Here is a 27679-nt window from a genome sequence, read left to right as displayed (position 1 = left end):
GTAAACAAATTATTAAGCTGGTGATTATTATTTAGGAACTGTATAACCGAACTGATTGTATTTGTGTATGTGAATATGTCTCTGGAGCCAGTATGTTGTAGATGTATGTACATATTTAAGAAGGTGTTCTATGTAAGAGAGTAAACATTTTCATCCTGGTAAAACTTAATAATGGACTTAATCTAAAGTGTGGTGTAAGGTAAACCTAATTTCAGAATGCTTACCAGGTAAAGTTGCCTTGATAATGAAGAAACCATAAGAGCCTTATCACAAAGAAGTGTACATTGATGGCGTTGTTAGAGATAGTTATTTCTTGTATAGATAGTTGACTATTAGCTTGTACATAAAGAAATCACGTTATTAAGTTAATATTAAAATTTGAATGTCAGTTGATGTTACACCAACATATCGTACATACTGACTTCTCTTTCTTCTGTCAGTAACAAGGGATGTAACCACCAGAACGCTTCTTTCAGTGGCTTGAGAAGCGCCTTGAAAAGACAACGATATCCAGTACTAGATTAACCAAAGTAAAAAACAAAACAAAAACCCTTTAACTGTGACAGTACTTAGGCCCATTTCATAACTTTTGCCATAGTGGGTCACATTTCTTGCTCATTTGATTATTAAATGATAGATCAGATACGTTTAGAAAGACTATGCGACGTTTCGTATGTGCTGTAATTTACTGAGATTCCATTCTCCAGCTGTGACTGTGTAACGGATCAGTACTCTTAAGCCTTGCTTTTCTGTACTTGCATCTGTTCTAGTAATCTGTTCTTCCGTAGTTAGTTTCTGAAAACTTGCAACTAAAATCTTAACTCCCAGTCTGATTTTGTATAGATGCTAACACCAGAAAGAATTTTTTTACGAGTTAGCTCCCCTGATACAATTCGAAAACAGCTCCTTTTGTGTTATAAACCGACTGACAAAGAAGAGTGACCTAAATAACTAGTCACTTTTTCTCTAGGCCTTGAGTAATATTTGTCAAATAAGAAATATACCTTAGTAATTTTTGTTTATTTTCACCGTATAAAGACCACTTGTTAGAAAGCTTGAATTAGATCACCAGAAACTACGTAATGTATGTGGGTACGTAGTTTGTGTTAAAGGTAGGTATAACTGATGATGCCTGAAGGTCAAATTTATAGTGAATATTTATTTTGCAACGTAGTTATCTTTGTTGAATAAGAGGATATTTTGTTAAGTGTAAAAGTACTGAATGTCCATATATATAGCTATATATAAATAGCTTGAATGACTTGTCTGTACAGGCTGTAATTTCTGTTACTGGTTCAATGTGTTAGTTTAATATGAAGTTAACTAACTGTAGAAGACATACTTTATAAAGACTGTTCTTTGTTGAAGATGGATATTATTGCAGTTCTTAAATGTAGGTCAAAATTGAAGCAAATCTATGTAGCATATACAGAGACAAATTTCGAAAAAAACTGAATTTGTAAACAACCGTGAATGCATACAGAGGTTGAGTACATTATATTAAAACGGTTTTGGAGCTTGACCACGCCGTAATAGTGCAGGTCGTCATGTTCGATCATGCTCTAATCGGTAACGTGGAGTTCCCTAGTGGCATAACGAAAAAAGCTTTACTTTTTTATTATACATATATAAGTTTAAGTTTACAAATATTACAGTCCCCCGATGGGACAGCGCAAAGTCTCTGGATTTACCACGCTAAAATAAGGGGTTCGATTCTCCTTGGTGGACACAGCAGATAGTCCGATATGACTTTGCTGTAAGAAAAATACACAAACACATGAATATTACACAGGTAATATGTACATATTACTCACACGTTAGTGATGTATATCACTCTCGTAACTCCTGAATTTTAGCTACGTAACAACGCTTTAATTATATGTAATAAGTGCTAATTTGATCAACTTATACCCCTTAAAATTATATGCCCCACTGCTCTAACAACCATATATATCTTGATAATATTACTGCAACTTATTTTCATTATAAAAGGCTCGCTCGTAAGGATGTCATGCTTAAGGCAAACCATACCTCACTGCATGCTTTTCATGAGGCATCTTAGTTCACGAGAACGACGATAAACCTATTTCAATACTCCAATCAACCAAATTCATGTTTGCTGCATCCTAATGACCTAACCCGTGTGTCCTCGTATAGAATATCATAATATTCATTTCATTCTTCAGCTGCTTGAAGTACTTGGTTGTTGATTTCATAATTTGTAGAAGCAACTTGTATACATGATTTATCGCGTTTTCAGATAGAGATTCTTTATTATATTGTGTATTGTTGCCTGGGATATACGAGTGGTTTTTGCTACTGAACTTTGTGTTCGTGTATTCTCACCTATAAATAGATGACTTGAAGTACAACTGATTGCAGGTCCTTTGAGTATGAAGAGATGAGGACCTCAATGGTTAATGAATACTTTGATCAACTTTACGTTGAAAATGAGTATTAATTGCTTACAAAAAATTTTCTGTGAAGCTTATCACGATGTTAAATTTGTTGCAAGTCCCTTTTTGGATGGTTCTGGTGCGTTGTTTTGACCCATATTCCTTTGTTTTCAAACGTCATTTCGCACATCATTTCTTTGATAACTTAATTCTCCAATCTGAGCATAGTTTATAATATGAATGTGCAAATATTTTGTGTAACAAGGGAATATTATCTTCACAAAAATAAAGAAAATTTCGGTGTTATCAAATCACCTACTCAACCCCAAACAGTGTCAGAATGTATCTCTGATACATTCCGCTGCATTGTCACTTGATGTGGGCTGTGGTTGTCGCGTGACTTGCGTATTCAATTAATATAACGTACTCAACCTTGTATATTTGTATGGTACGTTTAATGTCTGTTGAAACATAATATGTAAGCTTTTGTAATGTGAAATTAAACAAGCACCACTTCTTAATTTTTTGTACAGAGGGCGATATCGATGACCACACTTCTGTTTATCACCTTGAAAAAGAGTTCGAAATGTTTTATAATTCACAGCTTTTCTGTTTTGGTACCTGAAACAATATTTGATTATTGAAGTTGTTATACAAATGTACCAGTATTTTGTCAACCGTTAACGCTTCCTGTTTTAGTTCAGGTGTTATATCTGGCTGTATCTGTATTCTAGCACTGGTTGCAATTTACTGTATTTGTCTTGTATAAAGATTTCAGGACATGCTAGTCACCGAAAAAATAAAAATATTTAGAGAAATTATACAAGTGCCCGAGTTTTGTTTTATTTTTCACACACTTTTTATTTATTGCCTTTAAATTCTATTATGTAGTAAATTTACCATTCTTTAATTTTTTCCAATTATATATTTTTTTATCTATACCAGGAATGCAGATCCGTTTTTATTAAACACGTACCATCATTCGTGAATCTGATTTCTTGGCCGTTAACATAAGAACTGTTTACCGTCATCGTCAATATGAATTTTTGTGCTCCAGCAATACAGTGTACCAAGTGTGGGGCGGGTGTTCACCCGATTTAATTTTATTACTCGTCAAGATCTCTACAAACTTACCTTAAATTTAAATAATCTTAGGGAGGATTAGAGCGAATTAATATTTGAAATCTTGAGCGTGTTCAAATCATAAATCGAAAGGATTTGACCGACTGAATAAAATGTAATTAGGTCTCAAATTGGTCAAGAGATGACACAGAAATACGAGCTCAAAGGTTGTACAGCTACGCCACCGAGTTACCAGCAACTGATGGGTTCGGCACCTCCTTTAATCCGGAAAAAAACATTAGGAGAAAGCACTTGAAATTCTCGCAACCGTCAGACTAGTTCAGTGATCGTTCAAAAATTGCATTGCATGGGGCGCGCGCTCTTTCCGGATGGGCCACTTACTGACTTTACAGGATTTAATATATCAAAGGTGTTTGAGTATGCAAAACGTTTTATGAGACCTGCTTCCAAGGGTATAGCAAGTAAGCTTGATGAAGAAAGTCTGGCCGAGTGGATGAATATTGACAAAGAAACACCTAACTGAAATTATGGATATTCTTCTAAATCCCGATAAAACAATAAAAGTGATGTAGATGAAAGACTTCCTATGGACAAGTTAATTGAGTTGACAAATGAAATAATCAGTGGCCTACAGCAACGTATCTCATGAAGGAACAAGAGCTAATGACTCTGCCTTTGCTGTATGCAAAATTACACAGCGAAAGATAGAAGCACATAAAACAAATTCGCTTGGATGAAATTTTTAAAACTACAGTCAAGAAGAATGTATGTCAGAGCAGTTGGGCTCTCCCGGATGTTTCCCTTGCAACATTACAAAACCTTGATGAAACATACAGTAATCCTGACAGGCCTTTGTGACTAGCTGTAGAATATCAGTAAAAAACTAAAATTTGCCACTTTGGAAACGGTACTACTACAACACACTTTGTAAGAACGGTAATTAACACTCCTACGAAAAGTGGGGCCTAATAGGCCCCAGAGCAACTTGAAAGGTTATTAATATTAGGCTAATAATTTTGTATTTAAATGAAATTACCATTTAAATCCATTAATGAATGGATTAACGAGATTCCCACTGTCCCTATCTACTATCTAGCGAAACCACAGCCAGGGGAACGGGCTTGGAGAAATCAGGACTAGAAACGTCTTTTCGTAGGAGTGTTAATAAACCTTTTTCAGTTATGCTGTATTAGTGTATGTCAATCATTTAATTCGCATTTAATTATTTTTTTAAGTTTCAAGTAGTTTATGGTGCTTTAGAGACACACGAGGGGGTATTAGTGGGTCAGAGGTATATTGTTGAATTATTATTATTATGTGACCTCCGTGATAATCCGGCAAGGCTTTGGGGCCAAGGGGCCGGAAAATCGGTAGTGTACCTGTAATGGAAAACGACTTAGCCGCGGCTCACAGAATGGCTCCAACTGGATATCATCTTTTACTTTCCATAATCTACATCATCAACTTTAAAATGCTCGCCATTTCAGCCATGTGGGTGTTAAAATCTAACGGTCAATCCCACTCTTCGTTGGTAAAATAGTAGTCCAAGAGTTGGGTGATGATGACTGCCTTCCCTCTATTCTTACACTGCTAAATTAGGGACGGCCAGCGCACATAGCCCTCGTGTAGCTTTGCTAGAAGTTTACAAAAAACAACAAAACTATCATATTTCGATGTGTTTTTTATCATCCTTTTTGAGTAAAATTCCTAAAACAAGAGACCACGTATAACGTCGACTAGTATTTACTTAACGTCATCATAATTGAGCCGGTTAGGCGGTGGATATTAACACACGTAATGGATGTTTATAGTAAGATTCACTCATCTGTAAAATAAGACTTTAGTGATATAACAGTAAAATAATATATCAAGTTACTGCATGATATAATTTAAATCGCCAAACAAGGGCTAAAATAACAGTGTAGAATAGATTAAACTAATAAATACAAGTATCGGTAAGTTGTAACGTGTACAACACTTAAGTTCATTTATTTTTTCAAGAACAAATTGCTTAGAAGATAATTCATAGTGAAAATGAGAATTTATAGTTTCTGCTGTTAATAAAAATTACTCAATGTAAATGAATTTCAGTCAAACACAATCGTTTGGCAAAAACGTTACATGAAACAAGAGACCAGTTTTCACTTTAACGTTTATCTTTCCCATTTTTAATTTTTATTGTGTCGTTTTTGCTCACCTCTTGTCAACAGGCACTTTAGAAATTATTGAATTTAAAATTTCATGATTGTTCCAAGTTCGACTGCCATTAGTTCTGGGAAATATTTCTACAATAATTATTTCGAATATATATTTAAACCATGGATTATGTTGTGCAATTTGAAGTTTGGCCATTATATTAATATCCACTCTATGGCTCACCGACAAATACAGCAACATGTGACCGTGAAATTCGTTGTTCAATCCAGAGGATAGGCACAATGCAGGCAAATTGTACCCCTTTGCGTTTTACAACAAATAGATACGTTAATTATGGTGCCAGACTTCTTTTCTATCGCAACTTAGGTTTGATCAACTTAAGGATGATTTTTACTTGTAAGTAAATTTGCTATAACATCAAAGTTAATACATCGGAATTCAATTCTCTCGATATTAACTTAAAGTACTTGTGTAAGATTTGCAATTCAAAGTTCGTGCCATTAAAGTAATTATTCACCAAGTTTAAAAGCTTCTGTCTTAATTATTTCTCGAGGGCTATCTGTGCTAGTCGTCCCTACTTTAGTAGTGTAAGACTAGAGGGAAGGCAGCTAGTCATCACCACCCACTGCCAACTCTTGGGCTACTTTTTTACCAATGAATAGTGGGATTGACAGTCACTATTATAATGCACCCACAGCTTAAAGTACAGAAATGTTGAATGAATATTTGCCTCCTTTATTATAGTGTAAATCTGAAGCAGCATTTTAATATTGTGTTGAAAACCAACAAAACTACAAATATTTCAGTTCTAGAAGCTGAATGTTTTTTGTCAGCATTAAGAGTTCTCTTATTTGATTGTATATCTTCTGAGAAAGACCTCCCTCCAATAGCTGTCTCTTAATCGTAAATTCTTTATATCTGAAATACTATTTTAGATTTAATAAAAGTATAAAAGAGAAACAGAAAATCATGTTAAATCTTTGGTCTTGGTACTAAAATTTATTTCAATAACTTGGTCTGTAACATTCTCAAGTAAAAATTAAAAGGATAAGCTGTGTAGCCATCACAGGAGGTTTGTGCAACCAGTTAGGCATTTTGAAATTATAGTTGACTTGACAAAAGAAAAGAGAAACCTACACGTTTTCTCCAAATTGATATTACTGATTGGCAACACATTCACATTACCTACTGAGTGTATAACATGTACATATGCAACATAAGTTCTTCACATATGTCTTACCTAATTTTACTGTGCCAAAATGATTATATAATTTTATTCCTGCCCTTATTAATATTAATTTAAATACCAGAAAATAATAACAGTGTGTGATACGTGTTTTTATTGTTAAGCATAAAGCTATACACTGGCCGAGCTGTGGTCTTCCCACCTTGGGTACTGAAACCCCATTTTAATGTTATAAATCCCTCAAATTTAAATTTTATGATTAGCATCATTATCATTCTATGTAACTGATTAGGTAAAGAACAAAATTCAAAGATATTTACCCCAAAACTACTTGTAGCCCATGCTAAATATTTTATAATTAATAAAACACTTCCTCTAAATTTTCAAACTTTCCAGTTGTTCTCAGTTTAACTTTGTGTTCATGAAATACCAAATCAGTCAAAAGATTTTTTTATTTGACTTTGAGAAGTATACACATGTTTATTTTAGGCCACCATAGCTGATGCAGTAGATGATTCACTGAAAAAAACAAAGAAAAATGATCATTCTAAACAGCTGGCATTCAAAAATGTTTTTATATAAGTTTTTTGAAAGGGAATTTAAACTAAAAGACAGTGTTATATGCACAACAAACAGAATTAAAAATACCAGAAGGTAATAAGTGACATATCTGTTGGTAAAACTGTACAGTGTTCACAAAAATATTAACTGTTAACTACTCATATAAAGAGTTTGTTTTCTTGGTTTCATATCACTTTATGAAAGTAAATAAAGATTCTACTTACTACTTCCAGTTGGGAGGGAGGATTCTCCTGCTTTTGTAGTAACGAGCCAATCTGTGAATTCGACTTTCAACCAAAATCAGTCTAAATTTGGAATCTTTGTCCTAAATTATACATGAATAAAAAATTAGTTAAAAATAAAACATTTTATCATTGATAAATTTGACACGTTTAAACTTAATCATGTTGTAAAGCACTGAATGTTTTAACTATTACAGAGTACAACAATTAAGTTATTTAAACATATTTTATTTAATATAATATAAAATTATAACTAATGCTTTAAATTCAAAAAACAGTTGTAAACTTACTAAACAATGAAAAGTAACTGATAACACCATTATTAAGTTTTGTATCCTAGAATCTTGAAGAAATACCCATATTTAAGAATGTACTTACCTTCCTGTTCCTCTCCAAGTGCTTACGTATAGCAACAGCCTTTTTAATCAAGTAATACAAGTCTTCAGGATAGTCTGGAGCCAGGCCTTTAGCTTTCAGAATCCTCAGGATCTTGTTTCCAGTGACCCATCGTACTTGGGCAACTCCATGGGAATCCCTTAGGATCACACCTAGAATGTTAAAGATGTGATTATACATATTTAAAAGACTTTTAATTATAAATTTAATAAAAGATTTTAAATATTTTATGTGATTTCCACTTATGAATCTCCATATATGTTCAATCAATTTGACCGATCTGGTAACCACCACATTAAATTAAGAAATGAATATAAATTATGCCTTTTTTGCTCTAGAACTAGAGATTATAAAACAAAAATATAAATGTTTACACTAAATAGCCTAAGTCTCATAACATTATATATTAATGTAGGCTGATGTTTTTTATTATTATATTGATCTTTCAGCTGTGCCCAGCTAATAATACAAAATTTACAATGATGTGGGTGCACATGCATTCATTTACTGTATCCAATAATATAAAACTGACATTTCTTGGCTGTTTTAGTTGGATTAGTATTTGGTAAAATACAGTCACATTTCAACTATTATAAATTGTATATGGATATAGATTACTATTTACAAACAATTTCTTAAAACATAGAACAGTAAATAATGAAACAAACCAAACAATTATATCTTCTAGTTACAACATATGTACTCAGTTGTTGCATGTTGTAGCTTGCTAAAGCCTTACAAAATTTCATATGTAGAGGATGTGAAATGAAATTTGTTTTTATGTTTTGTATACATAGATACACACACACTAAAATAACCAAACAATCATAAATTATTTCATTGATACCAAAGAATTCCATTATAGCTTATCAAGTTTGATAACTAAGCTGTTTTTTAAAAAAATATGAAATCTCAAACAGGCTAGACTCAACTTACCAGCATGAAAATTTGTCTTGAAAGAAAAAGAAGATGCCATTATATTTGAAAATGGCTGAGAAAATCATTACTGGGATATTCTAAGCTTTAAGCTTCCGACTAGTTATTCACAAGTCACTATAAAAGTTATACAAGGGACAGTTTCCAAAATTGGAAAGAGGTGAGTGGGGGCCACTGTTTCTGATTCACTAATTATAGTTCAATAAAATTTTGAATGCAAGTGAACAGATGCCATGAGATGGCCTTTGATCCATAACCTGTCACAACAGGGTTAATATTTATAATCCATAACAACACTAAAAAAGTAATTTGTTTTCTTCAAATCATAAACTAAATCTCTAGTTTCTATAATAACCAAAAACATAATAGAGAAAAATTATGTTTAGCTAAGGAGCTGCTATTCAGAATTTCTCAATTGTTAGTGTGACTGCTTCTACATATTAAGATTACATATTTCATTCAAGATACCTAATAAGCACCAAGCAAAAAAGTTGAGAAGTTCTATTTCAGGATTGTAAGTATGATTAACTAAATGTACAAACTTACATCAAAAGATCAAGCTATATTTAAAAATGTTATCTTCAGTGGTTTGAGTTAGTTCTACAAGTTAACAAAAAGTTTTATTAAAATGCATATTAAAAGATGTATGTGACACATGTTAACATTTAACTAACAGAAAAAAAGCTCAAGGCAAAGTGTTTTCTACTGCAATGCATCAGGTAGTAAAATGTTCTATATAAACTAATATTTAAAAATGTTACATACACTTGCAAAGCTCAAAAAATAGTAGTATATCACAGTACAGAGTAGAACCTCTACTAATGACTGCCTCTTACAAGTGAGGAACTCCCATAAAGATCAGTACATTTTAGTCCTGTTCTTTGTGTAACTTTTTTATTTAACAAATTTTGTGTTGAAAACCAACAACATCCTCATACAATTAACATTTTGTAGTTTGGTGGGTGAAAGCAAGCCTCCAGAAAAATACCACTGGGGAATTACTCTCGTCTTTCACACTCCATTCATTACCCTTTTATTATTGGATGATTACTGTCTTAGAGTTTCTTTCCTTCATTTATTTGTACACAAATATCTTTAGAACATTCTTTTTGATTGAATCATTTACCAAATTAGAGGGCTTAAAGTCAACACTGAGAAAGCATATAAGCAGAACAAAGGGTTCTAGATCACCCCATTTTTTTCAAGTTCCTCTTTCAACACATCATTGTCAGTATATGAGCAGTGTGTGAATCTTAGTAAGTAATACTTGTTTTTAAGCTATTAATATCTTACCAGTGTCAGGGCTCACGCTGTCGCTGACCATATTCGCCAATGGCTATTATTTTTGTTTATTGGCAAAGAAAAATTGTAATTGGCGAATATACCGGCAAAACACTGTTTGTTTACAAAATGCAAGACTGGTTCACTACATCAATGTTTTTTTAATGCAAGTATGAGGTAAGCAGATAAAAAATCAATAACCAGTCTGCATTCATGCAAGGTCATGGTCAGGATCAACAAACGTGTGAAAAATTGTTCAATCAACAGCGACCTAACAGCTTGACACGAATAACTCATATATATGTGGTTGATTAGCAGCACTATAATTAAATGACGACCACGACGATTGTGATGGCTTTCACAAGTGTAATTATGTTATCTAATGGTGCATGGCTTGGCTGGTAAGTTTAATTAAAAGCGGTTAGTGGATTAGTACTATAATAAACATGTACTTGTAAAAAAACTAAATGTTAATTAGCTCAAGGAAAAATCATCTTATACAGATTATATTATAGAAGAAAAGAATGCTATTGACTGTAAACTTTTCCATAATTTGGAAAATTAGAGCAAAACTTCTCCCTGGTTTGCAAGTCTAGAGAGACCCCTGTTAAGCAGCATGTAATAACACTTACTTTTAATTTAGTGACTCATCTTCCCATGTCATTATTGTAATGATTTGTGTGTGAAAAACATTGAACTTTGTAACTGTGAAACTGTTGTTTTATAATAAATTTGATAAATGATAAATTCATTGAAATAAAATGTATGATAAGAACTTAGTTGTCATTTATTCTTTGACTGTCTTATCGTATGTGACTGGCTGGAGGGTTGGATACGGATCAAACCTATCTGGCTAAAACACTGTCTAAAATTGGCTACCAAAAAAATTCTTTGGCTAATAGCCTGGCTACAGAAAAATTTAGTCCAGGGTAAGCCCTGAGTGTACAAGCCAGAATCACTGACAAACACTGAAGAATCTTTGCAAGCTTGTTTCTGTTAAAACTAAAATTTTCAGCTGTTATAATCTACTGCCTTAATCCTTTCACCATGGAAAGCAACTAAAGTTAATGGAAGATCAATTGTAATTGACAGTAAAGATTAAATTCCTTCTATTTATGGCAAAACATCTTCCCCTTATAGCAAAACGAAACAACTCTCTGGGTTCGGATCAACTGCCAGACACCAGGCATGCTAGCAGACTTCTGGGATTGTGAGTAGGAAATATAAGTATAAACAATCCCTCAGCTAGGGACCCAGTCAGCAGACAAGGTGAGGCACCCATACCACCTTTGCACAGAAAGATCAGCTGAACATCATTTTCTGTGTTTTTAACAATTTATATATTCAATTGACATCATAATGCATAATATAGCAAAATATACTGATAATTTACAATATTTTTGGATAGAGAAATGACTGATTGATTGATTGATTTAGTGTTTTATGGCACAAAACAGCGAGGCTATCTGCACCAGACATTCGGTTAAAATGTAAAAAAATAAATAAATAAATGTAGTAATAGACATAAATGGAAATGAAGGTAAAACAAAAAAGTATAAAGCCAATGTTGACACCTAGTCTACAATGTTAAGATAGAAGGCAGAGTATAAGAAGTTGTAAGGTATTTACTCTAGCAAAAAGGTAATGATCATAACCTGCCAGAAGACTAACAGGTAAGTTCAAGAACCACCGTCAGTCACCTGAAGTTGGTCTTTCCAGTCCTGGTTCCGGGTTATGAGTCAATATGGCCAGTACTAAAAAGTTAAGTAGTAAAAGTGTGAAATAACATGCAGCAAAAGTATAATAACAACTCGCCAGGACGACTAACGAGTAGTTAAAACAGTAGCGTTAGTCACCTGAAGTTGGACTTTCCAGTCCTGGTGTCGAGTTATTTAATGTTCTGGCCATTGTCCAATGTCAAATTGAATGAGAGATTAAAACAATAAAAAAGGAACCACAATTAAAAAGGTGTAATGAATAAATATGCAACACTTATATGAGATTAAAAAGGTTAATGGCCATTAAAAAATTAAAAACATTATCAAGGTGGACAGAGTCACCATCACCAATAACTCTGTCCAATGTTACAGACTGACCCTGTATTGAGAATTGTAATGATGGCAAGAAAGTAAAACGTGGCTGATAGTGATTTGAGTGTTACACAAACTACACATTGGTGCATCAGTTCCAGATAAAAGAAAATGATGAGTTAAAAAACTGTGATCAATGCGTAGCCTAGTGAGAACAACTTCCTCCTTCGAACCTACGGAAGCTAGATGCCAAAGTCCAATTTTGGGTTTGATTTGAAAAAGTTTGTTGTCGCATTGCTCACTCCAAGTAGATTGCCAGCTGGCAGGGAGCCGAGCCTTGAAGACAACACCATAGTCCATGTACGGAATAGGCATATGAGTGATGGCGCTGAAGCAGACATATTTAGCTGCCATGTCTGCAAGCTCGTTCCCACGAATACCAACATGGCCTGGTATCCAGAAAAACTAGATTGAAGTAGCTGCTAATGAGAAATGGGCCAGTCGGTTTCGAATATCAGCAAGAATAGGATGTGAGCTAACATGTAGCGATTCCAAGGCTATAGAACTAAGCAAATCAGTATAAATAGTGCAGTTGGAGTACTGCTCAGCTGCAATATGATCCAGGGCAAGAGATATGGCATACGGTTCAGCAGTGAACACAGAAGCTGCAGAAGGGATTCTGCACGCAACTACTGACCCATAGCAAACCATAGCAGAGCCCATTGAATTACCTGATTTGGAACCATCAGTATAAATGGGAACTGAATGATTGTTTGAAAGATATTCATTGAATAAAAGACAGCACTTCCAATCTGGAGTATCTGCCTTTTTTAGGTGACTGAAAGAAAGGTCACATTTGGGGGCTGTAATAAGCCATGGTGGGATGGGCCGACCTGTGGAATCTGCAATGTTATCCAGGACAGACCCAATTAATCCAATTATGCCTGGATGTGAAGGCCAAAAGGAGCAATGACAGATCGTCTGTTCTGAAAAGTACTGCCCATTAAGGAAGGAAAACATATTTCCAGGTGGGATGCTTTGGTAAGGAATGAAGTTTCAAAATATATAGTAAAGATAGTAGCAAACTGCAAAGGTGCAGAGAAGGTTCATGAGATTCAATGTATCAGCTTTGAACTGGAGAGGTGAAGAAAGCCCCAGAGCAGAGTTGAAGTCCTTGGTGATGAATGGGGTCCAGCATCTTTAAGGCCGAGGGTCTGGCAGAGCCATAGACCATTGATCCATAATCGAAGTTTTGATCTAATAAGAGCACGATATACCTTTAACATTGAACAGCAATCTGCCCCAACTGGAAGTAGAGAGGACACGGAAAATGTTCAGTGCTCTTGTGCATTTGACCCGAAGCTGCTTTAAGTGTGGTATAAAGGTCAGTTTACGATTAAAGATAAGCCCCAAGAACTTGGTCTCAGGGACCACTGGCAGCAAACTTCACCAATATGAAGTTCAGAATCAGAGTGAATACCCGTCGGCGGCAAAAGTGAGTGCAACAGTTTTAGAGAGAGAAAAATTAAAGCTGTTCGCCAGAGTCCACTTCAGTACACAATTGAGGGCAGTTTGTAGTTCTGCTCAATATATTTGATGTTTGACGACTGACATGAGATGTGAAAGTCGTCGACATACAGCCCATTCACAACAGTGAGAGGGAGTTGTTCAGTGATGGCATATATCTTTATACTGAAGAGTGTGACACTCAATACACAGCCCTGAGGGACTCCAAGTTCCTGTACAAAAGAACGGAAAGTGTCGAACCCACAAGAACCTGGAATCTCCTGTCCATCAAATTTTTTTTTTAATAAACATGGGTAAATGGCCACGTAACCCATATGTATGGAGGTCTCGCAAAATGCCATACCTCCATGTTGTGTCGTAAGCCTTCTCAATGTCAAAGAATATTGAAACAAGATGTTGGCGGTTGAGAAAGGCTTCTCTGATAGATGTTTCAAGTCGAATTACGTGGTCTGTGGTGGAGTGCTGTCGACGGAACCCACACTGGGTGGGTGAGAGGAGGTTGTTTGATTCAAGGAACCAAACAAGACGAGCATTAACCATCCTTTCTGATGTCTTACAGAGACAGCTCGTCAAAGCAATTGGACGGTAGTTTGAAGGAATCTTGGGATCTTTCCCTGGCTTAGAGAAAGGTAAAATAATAGCCTGGCACCAGGCATCAGGAAAAACATTCTCCTGCCAGATCTGGTTGAAAACAATTAGAAGGACATCGAGAGAAGCAGGAGATAGATGGTGCAGCATGTCATAATGAATATCACCAGGTCCAACAGATGTACTGGCAGACCGATGAAGGGCCATTTTTAGTTCCACCAGGGTAAAGGGATAATTATAGTCAAAGAAACAGTCAGTTCGAAAGGAAAGAGGTGATCGCTCTGCCCGAGTCTTGATGGCCAGGAAGGTGGAGGAACAAGCAGAAGTGCTAGATACCCGCAAAAGCTTTCACCTAGAGTGTTAGCGATGTTCCGAACATCAGTCACCTCCTGACCATCAGAGAGTAAGATCGAGAGAAGGACAGAATTGTAGTGCCCATTAACCTTTCGAATCCTGTCCCATATGATCTTGGAAGTGGTGGTAGAAGATATGCTGGTTGTGAACTTAATCCAAGATTCCTTCTGGCTTTGACGCCTTACCCACCTAGCATGTGCACGGCCCGCTGGAAAGCAACCTGGTTTGAAAGTGTGGGATATCTACGAAAAGTATCCCAGGACCGCTTTTGAGCCTTCCGTGCTAAGTGGCAAGCAGGATTCCACCACGGACGAGGATATCGTGGAAAACGTGTCGAGGTTTTAGGAATACACTGAGCAGCTGCATGTGTAATACAGTCAGTTACCGCTGCTACACAGTCGCTCTATTGATGGCTGATTCATGATGGCAGGATCAAGTTCTGCGAGAGCAGTGAAAGTGGACCAGTCTGCCTGATCCAGCTTCCACCGGGCACGCTGGTAGGGTGGCATCGACCACGGCCAGTCTCTCTCAAAAGAATCGGAAAATGATCACTGCCTAGTGGATTACTGTCAACCCTCCATGAAAAATGGGAGAATAATGAAGGGGAGCAAACTGAGAGATCAATAGCGGTAAAGGACTGACTAGTTGCATGAAAGTAAGTGGAAGAACCAGTATTGAAAAGAGAAAGATTGTGATCAGAGAGCATCTGCTCTACAGATCGCCCTCCCATCAATAATAGCACTTCCCAGAGGGGATGATGTCCATTAAAATCCCTAGTATTAGAAATGGAGATGGCAATTGTTCAACGAGAGCATCAAGATCTGATTGATCATATGTCTCTCCAGGGGACAGGTACAGAGAACAAACAGTGATGGTATGACCCAAGAAAACACGGATGGCTATAGCCTCCAAGGGTGGAGTGACAAAGACAGGGTGGGCACGTGTTGATCAACCAACAGTGCCACCCTCCATGTACTCGACCATCACACAACCTGTCATTTCTGTACAGAGAAAACTGCCGAATGGAGACAGTATCAGCAGTTTTGAGAAATGTTTCTTGTAAAGAAAGACAAACAGGATGGTAGGAAGCAATCAGCTTTTTGATATCATCCGGATTAGAACGTAAACGTCGACAGTTCCATTGTATCAAGGTGCCCGTTTTTAAGAACAGGTAGGTGAAGTGGCTGGAGAACCCTTCGGTTTACGACCACGTCTTTTTTATTTACTGTCTTTAGTCGGAGGAGGTCTATCAACCTCCATGAATCCTGCTCTGGGTCGGGTGGGCAGGTTTTTGTTATTGGAAGGGGAATCCAGTGACTGAGGACGTGAACGAATAATTGTTTTGTCTCTTGTGGTGGGAGAAAAAGATGTATCAGAAGAAATGCCTGTATTTGAAACTGAAGGACGTGGATCTTGAGGTTTGTTGGATGGTATGGGAGGAACAGAGATGGGTGTGGAAGTCGATTGATCAACCTTTTTAACCACGGAGGTCAAAAGGCTTTTCATTTGTTTTGAAAACGATTCTCTTGGAGGCAGAGAGAAATCTGTCTGCACTCCCACTGTAGTTATGGAATGAAGTGCAGCAGCATATGTCCGAGATGGAGTTGTGGATAGCAATTTCCGAGCCTCAGGATAACTAATGTTATGTGTCGTTTTCAAACGCTGCACCTCTTTTTCCTCCAACCATTTTGAGCAAGAATAAAAGTAAGAGGGGTGAGAACCATTGCAGTTTACGCAATGTGGGTTCATGTCACAGTCATAGGCATCGTAATCCTTGCCTCCACAACGAGCACATGTCAGGGAACCACGACAAGATGTCTTTCAGTGGCCGAATCTCTGACATTGGAAACATCGAAGAGGGTTTGGTATGTATGGCTGAACCCTGCAAATGAGATAACCTGTATTGATGGTGGCTGGTGCACGTGGTGAAGTAAATGTTAAAACGAGGGTATTTGTTGGCAGTGTAACTCCATCTTTGCGAGTGGAGATGCGCCTCACTGCAGAAACTCCTTGAGTGGAGAGACCAGCGAGAATCTCTGACTCGGGAACGTTCTTCAAATCCCTTTCAACAATAACTCCTTGTGAAGAATTCAAGGTATCATGGGGTGTAAACTCAATAGGTATATCCCCAATTGCTTTTGAATTCAAGAGGAGTTCACTGTGTTGGGATGTGGATGTTTCAACCAATATGTCACCAGATCAAAGTTTCTTTACTGACTTTGGAGAACCAGCAAGTCCTTCTAGTCCCTTTTGAATAAAAAAAGGGGACATTTGCCCTAAAGGTTTTTCCGAAAGAGAATGTAATGTAAGAAAATGAGGTACGTGTGTACTGATGTTGAAGATTGCTGTTCTGAGTATTCAAGACGTGGTCACTTACCCTTTACATTTTTTTTTACAATTTTTTTCAAATTATTTTGAGGATCCATAGGAAAAAGGAAAAATTTCAGTACCCAATGACCCCACCCACCATGGAGCCCTACAAGGGGATGCACTACAAAGTCATGCAAGGACAATGCAGCAACGCCAGGGTTTCGTGAGCACTATACCCAAACACCAGCTTCAGGCACAATGTCCACAACACCCATTGAGAACTTCCAACACTGGTACTTGGTTGACTCTAGCCCAAGTGGACCAGCCGATTGACCCAAGGGGCCACTCAAGGTCGCCTGCCTACAGGAATTGAGGCCAAAGTGGTGTGTTAGGGTTGGACCCCTCAACCACCAGGATCCTCTCCTCCCCTTCACGGGTCGCCACGCACAGCAAACACGTGGGTGGATGTTTAGATCCCAGAGAAGGTAACCAGATAGAACAGAACCTTCCCTGGGAGGTCCCCTCACCACGTACAGGAATCTACACCGAGGGGAGAGAAATGACATTGACTGGGGATTGTCCATGAAATCTACTTACACTGCAAAGGAACTAAACTGAATTTAAGTGCCATGGAAATTTGTAAAAACCCATTTCTATGGGATTTTTTTTGTGACATACATACATATATATATATATAAACATTCAAGAACAAATTACTTTAAATTTTGTTCATTGTACATGTTCAAGCATGCCTTTACTTTTCAACAAATTACACTACAAATGAAATAAAAATTAATGAGAATAAAAATGTACTTCTGTAATTATTCATAATACATGTATGAATATAGTATATAAAAAAGGGATTATATAAAAAGATGGCTTAGTGGAAACACGAAATGAAATGTGCACATAAGTGGTGCCAATGAAGGAAGATGGAAATGATCAGTTTACAGTTTCTGCAATCACACCATCTCTCATGAGAGAGAAAGGATAGAAATAATGAATAATTACAATAACCTGAGGGAAAGCTATCAGAAAGATTATATTTCTTTTTTAATTGTTTTTTTATATATTTATATAACCCATGCACTGAGTTCACTTTCACTGGTCATAACTGGAATCATGTATTCCCAACTTCAAAAGCCAATTAAAAAGATAAAATTCCTCAGCAATGCTCAAATGTAACATTTTGATTCCTAAGAAAACATTTGAGCTCAGTCCCAAAAGTGGTTGACTTGCAGAGTTTCTATTAAACTTTAATAATTTAACATTTTCTGCAGTTCTTATTGCAAGATTGAACTTCAAATTACTCAATGTAATTCAAGTATTATATGTTTGAAGCACTTCTGCAATTTTGTGTATAATCTACAGATGATGAAAACTTTTAATTAAGCATTTTACCAAAAAAAACTTTAATCTTCTTATTCAATGAAGTCATTCATAAAGAACTTTTTTTTAGCTTTATTAGGCTTAACTATTTTAAAAGTTAGATGTATTTAAATTTAATTGTCAACTTTGATATACACCTTGTACAACAATTATTATTCTGAACTGACCACTGTACAGAGTCAATTTGATCAATAAAAGTATCTTTAGAAACTTACCAATCTGAGATGGAGTCAAACCTTTCTTAGCCAATTTACAAATTTGTTCCTTTACATCATCTGGAGTTAACTTTAACCACTGAAAAAAAGAAATCCCCAAAACTGAAAATCAAACAACAAGGAAGGGTCAACTAGGTCTTTATTTACTAGTAGGCTTAAATAATAATAAAGAAAAATGATTGCAACAGATCTGAAGGAACACATACAAGTCGAAACCAACTAATCCCAATACACTGGTATTGAATGGAAGAATAAATGGTAGTCCTGAAATACTATTTTCACACATCTCTAATTTGAAATGGAGTATTACAATTTAGTATAAGAAAAAAAAAAGTAACGAAAACTAGTTATGCTTTTTTATCACAAATGTTAAATCTATCAATGTTCAATGCTTTTAATGTCTTGCACTATATCAAGGGTGTCCAAATATAAAGTTGAATAACTTCACTGTTATTTGAGATAACAACAAAAACAGAATAAATATACAAGTAGTAGATTTGCAAGTTTAGTTTTAATAATTAATGGACTTCTATATGTCTTTCATCATTCACTATAATTAATTTAATTGAGTTTAAATTCTAAGAATACATTTTTCAACACATCAGTAGGGATGGATAAGATAGCCTCATGAATTGTGTTTCAATACTTCAAGGTATTTTGGTTTGTTATGAGAGAATTTTATTTTCAAGAGAAGTTCCAAAGATGAAAATTTAAAGGGGTGAAATTAGGTGAACAAGAAGGCAATTTGATAGTCATTTCATAGTAATAGAACACTGGAATAGTTTGGTTTAACCATAAATTTAGGAATTTGAATAAATTGGGATAGTGCTCCACCATGTTGGAAGATAGTTATTTGTAACAAGCCAAGAGTTTCTTTGGAGTCATGAAATCAAGCTCTTGTAGCATGTATAGGTATGAATTTATGGTAACAGTCCATCAAACAAACAAGCATAATAAACATTATAAGCTGTTATTTCTTTTTATATCCAATTTGTGTTATATCAAACAAGTTATTCAATTTCATTTTTGGTATATTCCTTTTAGACACCCTGTATCTAAATAAAAATTTTCTCTTTAATCTCCTCAGAATGAAAACTTTTTTAAACATTGTTCAGTATAGCACTGTTTTATCAAGTTTTGTTACATACAAAATTAATAAATCTTCGGCAGCACCAACGTACTTCACTTTTGGTGGCGGGTTTTTGTTTTTTTTAAGTTTATAAATTCCCAAGTTGGTTAAATCATGTTAATGCACTTTCAAGTACAAAGTAACAACATCAAATAAAAAACAAACTGCAAGAACGTTTTATTCTAAGACATGATCTTCTGTTATGAGAATTTAAAATTATAACTTACCGTTGGGACACTGCGTCTATAAGGAACTGCTGACTGGGATATACCCTTTCTGAAAAAAATTCAATTAAGATATTAAATTTAAAACAAAATATACATTAAATCATTTAAAGGTATACATCATTGAAAGAAAATTACAGGTATTATCTAAAACACAAAAACTGCTCCTCATGTGCACAATTAGAAATAAGAGTGGATGTTTCACACATACCAACTTTGTGAATAGCTTTTGTACACACATACTGAATCCTTTACCTGAACAGACATATTATCCAATTAAAAAATTAACAATTATAAAGCAGAAAAAATAAAATTTTGAAACAATACTCAGCCTGCCTAAATTTATCACATTTTTATTAAATAAGGATTTTAATAACAGATTTGAAAAATTATAAACATTATGACTAATCAATTAGGTGGTTTTGATATATTCAGAGGTGGAAGTAAGAGCAAAATAATTGAGACTGAAAATCTAAGGTACTGAGCAAAGCAGGTGGTAGGAAAACAAAGTACTAACAAGTTATTGCTATATATCATTTGATCATACAGTAAATAGAATCTTGATAATTATCATAATTTCTCTCAGTTTTTGTCTCCAGACAGAATACATTTTATGACATTAAATGGTTTTAAATTTTATAAAGTAGTATGCAGTTTACTTACCATGTCCTTACATGTAACAATTTGTTTTTTTTCCAAATTAGAAGAAAACAAAAGGTTTTTCATTGTTACATATCCATGATTTAATTAAGAAAAAGACATGGAATATTAACTAATTACAACTTCAAATGCAGGTAGGGATAACAAAATTATCAACATCAGAATGTACAAAGCCTAACTATAACAATGATTTACAGTATAGATCACACAGTCCACACACAAGAATATCAGTGTTGTGTGTTTCCTTGACGTGTGCAGTTTACAGAGTAATTGTTGTCTGAAATTTCATTGCAAAAATAAATTAAACCAGGAACATGGAAAAGGCAAAGTGTTCACTAACAAACACACATTGGTGACTTGATGTTTGTACCTATTCTCCTCCCCCAGTTGGCTCTTAATCTGAAAGAGTATTCTTACTCAGCTGCACTAAAGAGTAATTTGATATGCCATTAAGCTTTTGCATACCAATTACAAACCTTTTTGTCATTGCTTCAATAATTTAGACAGCATTTGGAAACAATACAAAAACACTTTCCATAAATGTCAATTACCATACCTGCTGTGCACATAGTCTATAAAGAGAATCTCTTTTTGTGCACCATTGCCAATAACATTTAGTTTTAAGATACATTAAAGAGTTATGACAAAACCTCCATTATATAGTCAATAATAAATTAATGTGGATTTAAAAAAATGGAAGAATATAAATAACATTTATTACCCAGGGGCCAGTTATAAACCTAGAGAGAAAAGTTGTGTACACAATAATATGTAAAACACTGCCCTTAATTTTCAAGTTCTCTTAAAATTCCTAATAACGAAAACTGTGTACAGATGGAAAGCTGAAGAAATATTTAAGTTTTATTTAATGGAGCACCTTACCACTTCCAAGTATATTTATAATAGTATTATTTTAGCTACAACACTGCATGAAAGAGGCCAATACTATTTACCCACATCATTAAAATATTCCAGCATGTACAAATATTTTAAAAATATTCCTTCTATAACAAAAACAAATAATTTTGCACCACTTGTCAGCTCATTTTGAATAATAAAGTTATACTGTAAAAATACGCAAGTTAAAAACATTTTATATTTTTAAAGTTTTCACAACCTACAATTTTTTTACTCTTAGCATTTAGCCATAACTGTAAAATTTAGCTGACAAAAGAAACTTGTGTAATAGTGCCTTACAGCTTTTAAAAAAAATTATTTCATAATTACACCACATTCATGATAATTTAGGAAGGCTGTATTCAAATTAAAAGCTAAAATTCCAATCCCTCACAGTGTTCCTTGCATGTTTTTAAAGTGCACATTTATGAACTCATGTTTCAGTAGACAAAATAAAACAAAAGGGAAAAAAAGTTTGTTTCCTTATGTATTAACACCTATCTGAAAACAGTCTGTGAAAGAGAACTGCTAAGCCTAACTCTCCCAGAAAAAGACATCTATAAAATGGAGCTTTTGCCTACTAGTGACAATTAATTTTATCTAAAATTTCTTTATTAAATCCATTAGCTATTAATTTTCATATCAGTGTATCAAAATTATAAGATATTGTAATTCATTACAAATTTTACAATATCTGAATAGCTGCAAAGTTATAATGTTTACGAGGTCTGTTCAAAAAATACGCGGACTGACATCATAAAACAAAATGTACTTTATTTAAAAGTTACAGGTCTGGGACCCCTTCAAAGTACTCTCCTCCCCAATGCACACACTTATCCCAATGGTGTTTCCACTTGTTGAAACAGTCCTGGTACGCTTCTTTTGTAATGTCCTCCAACTCCTTCGTCGCATTTGCCTTAATCTCAGGAATCGTCTCAAATCTTCTTCCTTTCAAGGGTCTTTTGAGTTTGGGGAACAAGAAAAAATCACAAGGAGCAAGGTCAGGTGAGTAGGGGGGTGGGAAGAACAATGATCGAGTGTTTGGCCAAAAACTCACGAGTTCTGAGGGCTGAATTTCGCAGCAACGTAATGCATCTTCAATTTTTTGGTCAAAATCTCGTAACAAGATCCAACTGATATCCCACACTCCTCAGCAAGCTCCCTGACAGTCAAACGTCGATTTGCCCGCACCAGGGTGTTGATTTTGTCGACGTGTGGGTCGTCAGTTGAAGTGGAAGGACGTCCAGGACGCTTATCATCTTGAATGGACTGTCAACCATCCTTAAAACGTCCATGCCACTTGAAACATGCCGTACGCTTCATAGCAACATCACCATAAGCCGAGTTAAGCATAGCAAAAGTTTCAGTCGCAGATTTTCCAAGTTTAACACAAAATTTCACAGCAAGTCGTTGCTCCTTCAGGTCATTCATTCTGAAATCTGCCAAACGAAAAAATCGCACTTCACTTAAAACCGCGTAGCTAATACACAAATGAAGATATCTGCAATCGGAAATGGTGTCGTAATCAGCTAATCTGTGCGAACCTAGCGGATTCCCCTGGAACCAATTGGAGCCTCGCAACTCAAATAGTCTGCGTATTTTTTGAACAGCCCTCGTATAATAGATGGATATGGCATATTACTATATAAGGAGGGTAAACCATAAATTGGAAAATCAAATTTTTTTTTATAAAAAATATTTATACTGATATCCTTTTTATCAATTACTTTAACTTCTAAATCTAAATAATGCACATCTGTATTAGAAATTAAAGTATTTTCAACTTATAATTCTGTTGGATAAATGGTGTCAGTAACATTATATATTTCAGAATTATTTATGCTAATTAAATATATATCTGTAGGTTAAAGTAAAAATATCTGAATTTGCATACTTTACAATAAATATATTTTCATAGAAATATTAATATAAATTTGCTACACAAGTTGAATGGTTAGCTCCAATTGGAACTCCTATCACTTGTTTAAAGACCTATTTATTGTAAAATATAAAATTATTATAAACACAGAAACTTAACTTTTATGTTTTTGGAACTATATTTTCATTTTTCCAGTTTTACAAAAGGATAACAATATTGCTCTATTAAAGAATTTAAAACAAAGATTAAATATTTTAATGGTATACAATGTTGTGTTATATACAATGCAGATATACACCTTAAACTGCATTTAAAAGCATGGCAGTCACAGCAAACTACCACTTTACTGTGTCATGTTAATCAGTGCCTTGAACATACTGGGGACAGGAATGCTAACTTCAAGAGGTACGTTTTATCTTACTTATCCCCAAATGGTAGTGCCTTATTTTCATTTTTATTTATTATTTTTCATCGTTTTATGTATCTTAATCTTATTTTAACTTTGGAGAGCAGTCACCTTCCCACAGCTGTTTGAAGGGAGTGAAGGGTGATACAGATGTGGGACTTTGTGGGCTTGAGCATCCTCATCTTGCTCTCCAAATTTCTAATTTTCTTATGTGAGACTGATAAACAGTGTATTCCCACCAAAATGTGGGTCCTACGTCCACAGTCACTTCCAAAACCCAAGATACATTTTATAATTACACATTGTAGCTTATACCCTAGGATCCTTCCTTTACAATATGAAGCATATTTTATTTCATGTTTATGTGTTTTGGTTTATGACTTGAAAATTTTATGGTTATATTATATTGACTCAGAGGTTGGAATTTACTGTTTTAACACAGTACTTCCTCATAATTTTGTTCATTTGGATGTAATTTTTTAATATATACAATACATATCAAACCTAAAAAAAAATAATTTGTTTGACATCCTACACATGTAAAATTTTAAGACTTAGCAACCCATGTCCAGCAGCAACCGAGTCAAAGGGTTGTACTGAAAAAGAGATAATGTTTGCTTCACTTCTAGATTTATTGTTCTACATTTTAAGAAAAACAAGTTTAATAAGTAATTTCTAAATAGTGATAACCTATATACATATATATAATGTATAATAAATGAAATGTGACTGTATATTACAAAATACAAATCCATTGAAACACAGCCAACACAGGGAAGACTAAAGGTCAGTCATATTATTGGATACATAACAAGTGCAGGGGCACTGCATCAATGCAAGTCATGTAATATTACCTAGGTATGACTGGAAGGTAAATATAATAATAATAATAAAAAAATGTGTTATGAGGTTTAAGCTACTCAGACTAAATATTTGTATTTTCGTGCTATAATATGTAGTCATTCTAGCATGAAAAAAGCATAAAAATTATTTATTTCATAATTTTTATTGATAGTGATCTGGTTGTGCCACCCCACACAGTAAGGGTATAGGAAACAACAAAATATAGTTTTACTCAAAACAAACGTTTGAAATGTATTTAGGTTTTAGAGATTATGCAAATAATATTTGAGATTTCTGAGACGAAGAATAGTTTTCTTAGTCCTAACATAAAATCACTTTGCATTCAGACTAGTAACGAAACACTATTTTCACAAACAAATATTTAATAGAAATATTTCATTAAAAATGTTTTTTTTGTTTAAAAAACTTGTAATCATTATAAAACATTTACCAAATTTTGTTAAGATACACATACTGTATCAAAAGTTATAGTGCAAATACTTAAGGTGCAAACGTGTAGATGAACTCATGTATTGTATACTGAGCCCAAAGCAAAAGGGTTAATCTGGCTTGTCTGATTCCAAGTCGGTTTGATTTCCAGAATCTAAATTTTAAGGAATACCAAAGTAAGATCTGCAATAACATGTCTGAGGTTTCAGTTAACTTCACACTGAGTGTCCTAAGATAAAGGTCCACAGTTCCAAATTTGAAAATATTTATCCTCTAAAGAGAGCAATATGTTTAGCTCGTTCTCGTTAAGACAGCATATTTATACAAGTATAACTGACAATGTGGTAAAAATAGTATGGATGTTTGAAGTATTTAATTTCACATTAGAAAAAATTAAAACGTAAAAAAAAGAAAAACATCTAAATCCTACAGATAAGGATAGAGTTAAAATCAATATACATATTGATTTAAAATACTTGGGACAGTTTAGTGCTTTCGTTGGATGAATAAATAATTGATGTGAAGGGTTATATTTTATGTTGAAGCGTAATTAAATAGAGGATAACCTCGATGTGTTCATGTCTTATTTCTAAGCCTAACGTTAAGTTACATTTCAGTGAATTAAAATGGCGGCCATTTTCACCACCATGTTCTACTGTGGCATTTTGTATAACATGTGAAATTCTTTTATGTAGTTATAGCTTTCCCACAAAATTACATTTAAAAAATAGAACAAAAAATAAGAAAAGTACAATAAAAAAAACGAAATATACACGTGTTAAAAAATCATATTTTTCTCAACTTACCCAGGAGCATGCATACGACCCATCTTAACACCTTTCTAGCCACGTTGTGAAGAGACACCATACAACTTATAGCCAGATTAAAAGAAAACCGTCATGAAAATTACTACTTATTTTACAATGATGTTTGCTTTTTCTTTAAATTCATCGTATTTTTCTCACAGAAAAAGTATAATAAAACTATTTATAATTATGAATTTAAAATATTAATGTTATACTTTGAAACTTTTCTCTTACACGTTTCTTTGTGTGTTTCACTTGCTATGTTATTTTATTTTGCGAAATTTAATACTAACTGTCGGGTTTCGATGCCCGTGATGGACAGAGTTCAGATAACCTATGATATAGCTTTGTGTTTAATTTAATTTAAACCTTTGGCAAAATAAAAGAAATGGGTAATAATGTAACACTGGAGGGCTCCAGGGTTTTGCCTCTTGCCTATTCGCATGGTTATAAAGAATTAATTCATTTAATTCTTTATAAGTGAACTTTGCCTAGACTATAAGGAAATGAGAGATGTACGTATCTCTGTTTTTATATATGTACTTTGCCTAGACTATAAGGAAATGAGAGATGTACGTATCTCTGTTTTTATATGTGTACTTTGCCTAGACTATAAGGAAATGAGAGATGTACGTATCTCTGTTTTTATATGTGTACTTTGTTCTATTCTAAGACACAATATTTTTACATATAAAATTTTTACATCAACTTGTTCAGTATATTTCCTCTAATTCAAAGAAATCAGCTTTATTATTAGAAAATTCCTTCCTCAAATTCGAACTTTAATATGATTAGTGAATATCTTAATAATAAGCAAATAATTTTAACACTTACGATCACATTGCATTTAATCTATGAAATATAACATTTTCGCAATTAAAATTATCCAACACCATTATGAAAGGAAGCATAAACCAATTAACTGAACAAAATAAGGCAAAGGGTGAAGTTTTCCACAATATTATTGTAGAATAATAGGTGAGCAAATAATGATTTATAAGCACAAGGAAGAGTTACTTGTTTTATCGAAATATTTACTATGTTTCACCATCAGTAAAACTATTTCTTATACTTATAAATCATTGTTTGCCTACCTATTAATATACAAGCATAACGTGTTACCTTACTCAGTTATTGTAGAAAGTATTATTTAAAATATAAATACTTCCAAAGAATGATAAAAGAAAAAAGGATTCATTATTTATATTTAGAGGAATAACAACAAGTTTTAAATTTGTGCAATTATTACTGTGTAGTACTGTGGAGTATTTCTGCATTCTTACAAGAAGTTCTCCTATCTCGTCGTCAACTCTGTTTTTAGTGCAGGCATAATAATCTCGTCAAGATTGTTATCAGAATTGTATGTATATTTGCTCTTGAATTATTCTACAGTAGATTTATGTGATTTGTTGACAATAAATATCAACAATAAACGGACAACACACATTCCACTTGTTTTAAGATTATGTATTAAAAACAAGTCAACAATTCTTTACTCTACAGAATATCACAGTTGTAACTAAAACTTCAAATATTTATATACTCTTCAAAAAAAAAAGAAACGCAAAAGGGATATTTTTGTTATTTGAAAGAGAAATATATGTAATAACGTTACAAGCTCAGAGTATGTGATGTTACACGTGTTAAGGCACTGATTGTCAGACCAAAATGACAATAAAAGTTGTGCACATTGAAAATGGATGAAAACATTGGATTTTTCGCCAAAACGCATTC

At 34.2% G+C, this 27679-nt stretch overlaps 2 protein-coding genes across 8 annotated transcripts in view; one reads left to right on the top strand and one right to left on the bottom strand.

Moving 5' to 3' along the window:
* LOC143226193 (MOB kinase activator 2-like) overlaps positions 1-3217 on the top strand; it is a 140473-nt gene extending 137256 nt beyond the window's left edge. For all 7 annotated transcript variants that reach the window (XM_076456841.1, XM_076456840.1, XM_076456842.1 and 4 more), the window contains one exon: positions 2930-3217. The gene's annotated coding sequence lies outside the window, so the exon portion shown is untranslated. The remainder of the gene's footprint in view (positions 1-2929) is intronic.
* Positions 3218-7256: 4039 nt separating this feature from the next.
* On the bottom strand, positions 7257-26071 carry LOC143226192 (small ribosomal subunit protein uS15). Its single transcript, XM_076456835.1, has 6 exons — positions 25946-26071; positions 20008-20056; positions 18652-18730; positions 8004-8173; positions 7608-7708; positions 7257-7341 (listed from the first exon to the last, which is right to left on the bottom strand). Exons 1-6 carry the CDS (start codon positions 25966-25968, stop codon positions 7308-7310), a joined length of 456 nt encoding a protein of 151 aa, XP_076312950.1. The 5' UTR covers positions 25969-26071; the 3' UTR covers positions 7257-7307.
* Between the last annotated feature and the right edge of the window lie 1608 nt (positions 26072-27679).

Source organism: Tachypleus tridentatus, chromosome 9, assembly GCF_004210375.1.
Source record: "Tachypleus tridentatus isolate NWPU-2018 chromosome 9, ASM421037v1, whole genome shotgun sequence".
NCBI lineage: Eukaryota > Metazoa > Arthropoda > Merostomata > Xiphosura > Limulidae > Tachypleus > Tachypleus tridentatus.
The sequence above is the reverse complement of the archived record's forward strand: the minus strand, read 5'-3'. Positions and strand labels throughout refer to the sequence as shown.

Bases quoted from the DNA above. Each gene is read 5' to 3' on its own strand.
- LOC143226192 (XM_076456835.1), bottom strand. From the start codon at position 25,968: ATGGGTCGTATGCATGCTCCTGG. The intron at 8,174-18,651 runs GTAAGTTTCTAA...TTAACATTCTAG, and splicing joins TTTGACTCCATCTCAGATTG to GTGTGATCCTAAGGGATTCC. The intron at 7,709-8,003 runs GTAAGTACATTC...TGTATAATTTAG, and splicing joins ACTTGGAGAGGAACAGGAAG to GACAAAGATTCCAAATTTAG.